The sequence below is a fragment of the Juglans microcarpa x Juglans regia genome, chromosome 1D (genome assembly GCF_004785595.1).
Source record: "Juglans microcarpa x Juglans regia isolate MS1-56 chromosome 1D, Jm3101_v1.0, whole genome shotgun sequence".
Lineage (NCBI taxonomy): Eukaryota > Viridiplantae > Streptophyta > Magnoliopsida > Fagales > Juglandaceae > Juglans > Juglans microcarpa x Juglans regia.
In genome coordinates, this window is record NC_054594.1 from 37137674 (window position 1) to 37147615 (window position 9942).

The window sequence follows — 9942 nt, forward strand, 5'->3', positions numbered from 1 at the left end:
AAAGGATAAGATTTGAGAAAGGCTAGCCCCACGACATAGGCAAGGCAACTTGGGTAGGGTGTGCATTCCCTTGGAACCAGCGTGTATAAAGGACCCATGTTCAGCAATCCATTTTTGGTACTTATCAACTCAAAAAATAAAGATATTTTATGTAGATATTGGACAGGAATTCGTCAACTAGACCCCTCCATTACTCTAAGGCCCGGTTTGAATGCATAGATGAGATACAAACCATCTCATTTGAGCTATACAGCTTGATTTATCTGCCTATTCAAACCGTAGATTACAAAATTTTATCTTTATCTCTAATTTTTCAACTAGTGCAATTACTCTGACATAAAACAGTAAAAATACATTCAACAGTAAAAATACATTTAACTGTCCTCTTCAGTGCTTCCCGCAGTCCTTTTGCTTTTTTTTTTTGTTGTTTTTCATCCTATTTCGAATTGTCTTCCTCTTTGTTCAAGCCCCTACTCCTCTGCCGAAACCCACCATTTCGCCGAAACCAACGCCATCCCCACCACAATTTCAATACATATAATTATCTATTACAATAATCAAAGTTATTCTAAGTTATAATTAGAATAAAAAATTTTGAATTTCTTATATATAGAAAAATAAATAGGTAATAATATCTTTTCACGAAAAATTTTTAATTTTTGAAAATATAGAGTAATTTCGGCCAACAAAAAAAAATATAATTAGGGATTTGAATTTTTTTATAGATTTTTAATTAATAATAAATATTAATTTTTATTAATATATTCATAACTATTACCTAATAATTATTAAACGATTTTCAATCATTGGTAGAACTCACTTCTTTATCAAATCTCAAAAAGTAAAAACTATTTCATCCCATCTTACTATTCAAACGCACATTTTTTTACAAACCATCTCATCTCATCTTAATTTAAAAATCTTATTACTATTTAAAATACCTCATCACATCTGAACAGCATAACCCAACGAGGCATAATTGTCAATAGTAACAAATGTTTGTGCCATGTTGTTAGTACAAAACTTATGTTGTCTGTGTTATGAATCAAAGAAATTTGTAAGTTAGTGTGCAAGGTGTGTTTAATTTGACATGTCAGCAATGTAGAGGATATATTTTACTACACCTGACTTGTAAGTAAAAAGAATTTAAAACTTTAAATCAAATCCACCATGGTTTAAAATTTAAACTTCGAGTGACCAGAGTTTCAAGAGCTATCTAATTCCGCATTCAATCCAGTTATACTTGAGGCTTCAGCTCCTTACTAAAGATGTAACAATTATATATATATATATATATATATATATATATAACAAAGATGTAACCAATTGAATGGCAGAAAGACGCGCACACATGTAATGCTCTCCAGGAATAAGTGCGTGTTCATTTTTGTACAAGGGAACAACAACCGAGAAAGTACAGGATCTATGTTTTCGTGTTGATAGGGCTAAGATATTGGGTTCAATGTGTCTGGCTGAGGGAAAAATAATCCAACAACATTATAGATGTCGGCAACAGAGAGATGGGCTATGTATGGAATCTGGATGTTAAGGAACCATAGCATTAGAAACAGAGAAAGAGGCCAGAACTTGTTCTGCTTGGAAGGGAAGAAATGCCCACTGGAGTCCTTGACACTTATAGGTGTTTATATCTTTAGAAAATTGCACCTGCTGTGAAAATTGTAACCTTTTATAGAACAGCCAAATGGCGAGCCGTTACCCCCTGTGATGCGGAATGCGACTCTGAATCTTTGTTTTTTTTTTTTTCCTTCATGGCTAGTTTTGGCATGCTCAGGGTCTGTACAAGGTAGCAACTACAATTTACAAGGGGTGTATGCAGAAGTTGAAGGCACTTCAATTACCAAACAAAACATGTACGGACATTCTAGAGTAAAAGCATCATCATATTCCATTCTCAACGCACAAGTTGTTAGTGATGCATTAGCCATAATTCTGAAGGAATGCAAAAGCTTAGATACTATCCAATTAACGAGGAAAAAGTACATGCAGTTACAAAATATGTTTTCCAAACGGAGCCAATTGGACAATTGCTATAATACGGGATAAAATTGTGCAAGCAAAATATTCGATTGACGACATGAAACCACAAATTCTACAAACTTCAGAAGCACATCTTTGTTTTTAGTCATCGCTCAATAGAGTTGAAATAGTTTACATAATGCCCAGAAAAAAAAAAAATGAAGAATAGCCCTATAGATGCTGGGAGTCTATGGCTTATCAACTAAATCATTATAGAAAAAGGGAGTGAAAAAAATGAAGTAAACGTCATTTAATGATACAAAATAGATTTGTTTTCTGCATAACTACTCGGGACGATCCTTGTAATCCCTTAAGAGCAGCAGAGACTTCAATGAGAAACAGGGAACATAGAGGCACTCTTGTCCTATTCTGAATCCCTGAGGCTTTCACTTGTCAGCCACATTTTCTTCTGAATAACAAACACAATGTCGTCCCCATCCTGGTCTGAATCTGAACTGGAATCAAATGTCGCCACTGCTTCCCAGTGCAATGGCACTAAATACTTCTTTATAAAATTTATCACTGAGAGGTTGTCACGGATTATTATGAAACCCGTAGGCCTAAGCATACGATCCATCTCAATCAGCAAATCTTCAGGACTGCAGTCTCTCTTCTCAATGTCAGAAAAGACAGTCCAAGCATGGAGTAGATCATAAGTTCTGGGGTATGTTGAAAACGCTTGGCACCTGTTGAAACAGATTTTACGGTACATCAAAAGTCAAACTCAACCACCTCCCCAAACCTTGCAAGTGTATTAATCGAACTCCAAATATTGCCCAGGAAAACAGTCTTATATAATCAGTCCAAATATAACAATCCATTATAAGACAGAGCAACGCATTACTTGCCAAAAAATCTCAAGATTATCTTTCAGAAATCAGTATGCATACCAGTCGTGAACAGTGCCTATAAGGCCTCTGTCATATATCAGCTTAAGTGTGTTCGGTCCATCTTCAGGGACAACATTCATCACCCAAACATCCTTGTCCTTCAGAGCAGCTGCAAACGAACCCATGTTTGTCTTCATGTCCATCACATTCCTTAGTGTGTTTGATGAAATCTTTGGACTCAAGAGATTCCAATAACTCCCAACCCTCTGTTGCCAGACTTCCTATACCAGTTACCAGCAATGCACAAGCCCACCACATTAGCAGTACAGAATAACTAACGATAAATAAGTAGATGAGTGCTGCCAATTAATTACCGTGTCCTTTTCAAACATTTCCTTTGAATAGCCAAAATCAGCAAGTCGAGGAGGAGGAGCAGTTAGCCTAGATGGCCAAGGAGCCAGTCCACTCCCCTTAACTCTATGATCATCTGATGTAACCAAGCAAAATTTCAGTTAGCACCCTATTCAAGCCATTTCAAAAACAGTGTCTCAACGAGCTTTTACATTCTAACTATAGAAGAAGGAGAAACATTACTAAACAAAAAAACGACATAAAAACTACAGTCCCAAATTGAAAGTAGATAATTCAATGCCGTGATGGTGCGACTATTTCTCCCTATCCAAATTGTCCACGTACTGATAAATTGGTGTTGCATGTGAAAGAGGAATGGAGAAACTGTTAATTATCTACTGCTTCATTGGGGGTAGTGTGAAGACGGTGGTGGAACTCTTTTCCAAACTCTTTACTACTGGATGGCTTTACATTTGTGCCTTGATAAAATTTACAAGGTTATCGCTATGATAGAATTGGCATCATGATAGATTTGTAATCGCCAATTAAAAAATATCAACATCCTGGTAACAATTTCCAATAGTGAAGCAAACAAACAAATTATACTTGAAAAACATTGAAGAAAACACTCACGATCAGAGTATGGTGTGATGCATGCTTCCATTGACACACCCCAAACTTTATCTGGATCATCACCAGACTGGCAGAGAGGAGGGAGAGTACCAGGTTCTCTTTCCATATAACAGTCATTTGTTAGAGGCTTTTGCCAAATAACAGTTTGGTTTCTCTTTTCAGCTATTGTCCAACACATGCGTCCCACAAGGGCACTCATCTCTCTCCATATTCTAAGATCCTCTTCATCCTGGGCATATGCCTCTGGAGATGAGTAGGCAAAATAGCCCCCTGGTCTGAGCAATCTATCTAGCTCAAGAAGAAGAATTCCATCCCTCTGAAGCCAATCAATCCTACAACGAGAACAGTGAGCAAGTTCAAAAGATCTGCTAGGGTAAGGGAGCCTCTTGGTTCCTAAAACACCAAGATATGCAGGAATTCCTCTTTCCAGGGCGAACTGAATTTGGTTTTGATGCACATCATTCGGTGCTAAGGACATTGTTATAACATCAGATGAAAGAAGATAAGCTCCAAAACTAGCAACACCACAACCAACGTCAAGAACTGTTCTTAGTTTTCCTTCATTATTAATTTTGTTCTTCGGAAACTTGAGCATCTGCAAAATTGAGCCAGATGTAGGATTATTTCTTTATCCAAGAAGTACAAAAAAACTGATTGAGAGAAACACTGAAACAGCAAGATCTGAACAGAGGAGCACTTTAGCCATACACAATGCACACCAAAGGAATTGTGCACTTCTATATGGCCTATAAATTTAAAAGAGTGCAATTGCAAGAGGTATTCAGTATAGGCAAGCAGTCGTCTTACATTTGCAATTGAAGCAATGTACTTATCAGCTCCATAGTGAAAATGAGTACCTCCACCAGGAAATACAATCTTTTCACCTTTTACAACCATCCAGTTCTGGTCAGACTTCTCATGTGCAAGGTGAGTATGAGGTATGTTTGCTTTCCATACTTGATCTCTGCTTTCCGGCCACTTGATTGGGACCTGTAACATTACAATAGCAACAGAACAATTAACATTTACCAGATTGGAGGATGATGCAACAATCTTGAAAATATCAAAATATTCCACATTGCTGTCTCACTCAACCTCAGCATATCCTCACCTTGTATCCTCGTGGAGGGGGAATCAAACAGTTGTACCGCCTTTCTGGAAGAGGGCAATGTCTTTCATAGTGCTCCATTAAAGATAAGTCCAGCTTCAGCCTCATTTGGTATATAAGGTTTCTGTCTAGGCAAGGAATTAGTTCTGAATGTCGATCATCACAAACCTTCAAAAATCAGAAGTAAACAACTGGACACCATTAAGAAAACAACCAGACCTGAACAAATAGGATGAACACCAAGTACAGCTGCAAAAGAACTTACAGGGAAACTCTTTGGTGTCATATCATCCTCTCCGTTTTCCAGGCCAAACCTTGTTGAAGATTCCTCTTGCTTGCCATCAGTATCTTCATCCCCACCCAAATAGGATGAACCAAGTCTTCTCAAAGATTTGCTGCCATATTCTAGAGCCGATGTACCATTGATTTTAGAGCCAAAAATGGATCCATAGTAAACATATAGAAAACCAAGAAATATTGCCACAATACACACAGAAGTGATTAAACGCTTCTTTTGCACTCCATCAGATCTTCCCCTCATCATTTATGTAGTTTGTAAGCTGCTCAATCACAACTTTTCACTTCCACTAGTGTATTAAAAGATCACAATACAGATCTCATTTCATGAATTTATCTTGTGTCAAAGGCACTAATGAGATGCGAATCCCTTTAGATTTAGCAGGGAAGAATCGCACAGATTGAACAATGGACCTGTACAACCAAATAACCATTAGCTAAACTGTTAGAGCGAACAGACATAGTATGCAAGAGTTAATTAAGCTACTGCTTCTGTCTTAAAAATGAAGAATGTCAACTTTATCTATAATTCAAAAGATCTTAGTCACGCAGCATGATTGAAAACATTTGAAATCGAAACCAAGAGAATTACAATTAAGTTACAACAGCAAGCTAAACACAAGCACGAAGAAAGTATAAATGGACCCAACTAATCAAATGATGAGAGATATATGAAAAACCACATCCAATTCATACCAAATCCGACCAGTTCAAAAGGATATAAAACAATTGCGGAAACCAATAGTACAATACCATTAGTTAGGAAAACAGATTGATAAAAATCTATGGATGGGTCCTCTCACAAAGAAGCGCCCTCACATTACCGCGGTACGGAACAGACTGTCAAAGAAAAAGGAATGATAAGAAAGTTCCATATAAACTTGCAAATTTGTCTCTCAGGATTTCTATCCGTGTTTTTTAGTCAAAATCTATGGATTAGAAGTGCCGTATAAAATAATACAAACAATAAGTACTAAACCAAGTTGAGGTTAACCAACCACCATCGCATACAGTAAATTGACAACCAAGCTATGAAAATGATTGATCCAAGAAGAAAAGTACACTTTCTCTATAGCACTTATTGAAGTGGAACTCGCAGATCCGGCTAAAGACCAATGCAAATGCGAAAAAGCTTCATTACTTTATCAAAATCACCCTCTCCCAAACAAAAGCAAATAATCAAACTACCCACAAACAAAGCCACATCGCATCATCAAATTCAAATCATTCAGCATAAAAACCACCGAATCAACCACACCGAGAAGCGCCGATTCAACCAGATCCAGCAATAAAACAAAAAGTTCTAACCAAAACGAACCCGGACACAGTCGAGAAGAAACAGCAGTAGAAAGCAAAAGGCTTACTGGGTTTGGATCGTATTCTGAAGGGCGAAAGAGAACTAGACAGGTACAAAGAAGGTCTTAGCTAATAGAGCTTCTGCTTACTCCATCACCATAAGAGGAAAACCAATGGGGGAAGATGGAGAGATCAGATCTCAGAAATTTTCATACATCCATCTCTTCTTTTTTTTTCTTTCTCCTTTTCTGGCGCAAGGGAGTCAGGGACCGGACTTTAGTGCTGTGCATTATGTAATACTGTGCGTGCGCGTTTTAACTTTTTCGTCAAGGTCGTTAATCTCATCATCGCATAGTTCCAGTTGTCAACAAAGACGGATGAAAAATTTTTCTCCTCATCCGCACTCTCATTAATTAGCCAAAATTTAAGGATATTTTTAATAAATATAAGAAAATTTTAATTTTTGATTATTTTATTCAGATAAATTTTTATATTAGAATAATTATTTTTTTATTATATAATAATGAAATAATATGAGATGCATTTAGTTTTGATTATTTATGTTATAGAAAGAAAGGGAGAGAGAAATAATTAATAAAATATGTATTTGATGTATATACAGTAACCTTTAAATTTTGAAAAAGTTTTGAAAGTCACTATAGTTAAATTTCAAATATTTAAAATTTGACTAATCCAATATGAGCATATTTTACTTTCTAATAACTAAATACTTATTAAATTTAACTTTTAACTAATCCAATAAAAATGCTCTAATACACCATATATCACATATAATTTTTTTTCCTTTTCAAATAAGCAAAACTCAAATCATCGAAGTATGTCTTTTTTTAACCTTTTGTATAAATATATTTTAGTAATTAAACTGGCATAAACAATTGATAATTGAGATAACAATTTAGGCTCAATTTGTATTTGAAACTAACTTCAACTCATCCTTACAATTTTTTTAAATTTTCATATAAAATATGATAAATAATTCATTTCAAATCTCAAAATAATAATAATATTATAATAATATTTTATTCAACTCATCTCTGAATTCAAACATGCCCGAACATTCTCAGTCGCAAGTTTTAAAAAATAAAAACATTTTTTTTATACATTAGTTAAGACTCGGTTTGTATTCACAATCCATCTTAATTCATATCAACTTATCTCATTACTATTCAATAACTTTAACTCACAAATCTTAGTACTATTCACAATCTATTTTACTACTATTTATAATTTATCTCAACTTATTTTCGAATCCAAACGATACCTAAATATATAGTAAATATTGTCACGCGTTTTTTTCACCATAATAATGAAAGCATGAAACACAAAATCGACTTTATGTACATGTGCCGAGAGTTAGAAAACAGGTAAATATTTTTCAGAAAATCAAATTCCATGGAAACAAATTATATAGTCTAATTCAAGTGAATTTTGTTCAGAGTGGAGTTGGTGTTTTACTTCTTCTTCTTCTTTTCTCCTAAGCAATCAGGTAAACTTTATTAGAAAATATAAAAAAGATGATACATGAGAAGGGGTGTGGTTCTCTGACAAACATCTCAGAACAATAACAACAGTATAAAGTGGTGGATAAAAAAAAAAAAAAAAATTAGATTAATTTCTTGATCTTCACCCATATCCTAAAAAGAAAGCAGTGAGAATAGCGGGTGTACTGTTTTGTATTGTTTTAAGATAATTTTTTGAGAGATCAACAGTCCCTTCATCGAGATCATCAGATAGGAAAAACAATAATATAGTGAAAAATACGATATCAGATGAATTGATCTACAGATCATCTGCATTCCTAGGCTCTTGTGATGGGATGGAGACAGGGTGGATCGGATCTGGAAGATTTCGACGAGATGAAACTACTGGTACGCCGTGTGTCACCGTTAGAGGCGCGGTGCACATTGGCACTTGAAGGCCATGCGGGCAACAGCGACTCCGCTTCATCCTCATAGCCTCATAGATCGGTGGATGACGGCTAGAGAGCATTAGATCTGATCAAAATTAAAACGGTGGAAGGAGAGAAAAAATACTACCTTAAAATGTATACAAAATGCATAAATAGAAAGGAAAATGAGAGGAGGAAGGATAGAGTTACTCCGTCAACATTGAAATAGAGTTTTCTAGAGAGAAAGGGGAGAGTCTCTCTCTCTCTCAAAACTTTCGGCTGTCCATACTCGAGTTGGCATTTTACTTGAATGGTCAATGGTTTATTGCTTTTCTTATTTGGGCAAAGGGAGTGGAGGATTTGAACCCGAATCTCACCCCCATTTTTAAAATATTCAAAATATTGGGTGTCGGTTTGTCACTTTTCTCTCCGTCAGCACCCACCAAGTTACTACTAACTAGTGACAACGACTAAAAATAGCACACTCCAAGAAAAAATATAATTAAATTTTATATTATTTTAGAGCGGTTCTATAGCCACCGAAATAGTATCTCGAATAGGGTCACTGAATTGTGCATTTCAATTTTTTTATTTTTCTTTTTCTTTTTCATGTATTTTTGTAATCATCATAGACATTTTTTAAAAACAATAAAAAATTTATAAAATTATTAAAAAAATATTTTCTTAATCATTAAATAAATAAATAAAACTCATTCGAGATACTATTTAGATTCTAAATTCGGAATCCAAAGCATTTCTAATTATTCTGGCATGTCTTGTTTAAGTTCACACTATCCCCACTTGCACAAATACTTTTTTGGCCTCATTTTCATAACATTTTTGTCCTCTAATTCATCATTAATATTTTCTATCATTCTAATAGTAATTAGAATATAATAATAACAATGAACTTACAAATAATCTTGAAGATTTTAGTTTATTGAACTTTTGTGGAAGAAATTAACAATTTATAATTTTTTATATTTCTTACTATTTAAAAATAATAGTATTTTTTGTATATAATATTATCTGAAAAAAATGACAATTATATTCATATTATTTTTCATAGTAATTCATAAAACTAAATTATAATCATTGGACTAAGAACATTTTCATTTTACAAAATACAATTGTTATTTTTAGGTCCCAATTTTTGCATTAGTTTATAATTGGTATTTATTTGATCATATTCACTATTTTATTTTTTGTGCTAATGCATTTTATATTAATCTATTTGTAATGTATTTTTTAAATTATTATTAAAAGAATTAATAACACTTTTTATCTTTTAAAAAATTATTTTTAAAAGAACATGCTTTTATTTTCTAAGATTAATATTGCAATTCCAGATTTGAAAAGAAAAATAATATTATATTTAAGTTCAAAACTGAAAATATTGTATTTAAATTTAAAGAATAATATTTTATTACAATAAGATATCATTTAAAAAATAATAATTGTCTTCATATTATTTCTCATAA

At 33.9% G+C, this 9942-nt stretch overlaps 1 protein-coding gene across 2 annotated transcripts; it reads right to left on the reverse strand.

The window, feature by feature from the left end:
* Nucleotides 1-2108: 2108 nt before the first annotated feature.
* Nucleotides 2109-6871, reverse strand: LOC121252310 (probable methyltransferase PMT3). Of its 2 annotated transcripts, none has more exons than XM_041151910.1 (8): nucleotides 6621-6871; nucleotides 5225-5670; nucleotides 4963-5127; nucleotides 4659-4841; nucleotides 3852-4446; nucleotides 3242-3354; nucleotides 2928-3148; nucleotides 2109-2723 (listed from the first exon to the last, which is right to left on the reverse strand). In XM_041151910.1, the coding sequence occupies exons 2-8, from the start codon at nucleotides 5501-5503 to the stop codon at nucleotides 2402-2404; spliced, it is 1878 nt and encodes a 625-aa protein (XP_041007844.1). In that variant the 5' UTR covers nucleotides 5504-5670; nucleotides 6621-6871; the 3' UTR covers nucleotides 2109-2401. The 2 variants fall into 2 exon arrangements, with proteins under 2 accessions (XP_041007844.1, XP_041007853.1); XM_041151919.1 differs by having other exon boundaries at nucleotides 6575-6858.
* Between the last annotated feature and the right edge of the window lie 3071 nt (nucleotides 6872-9942).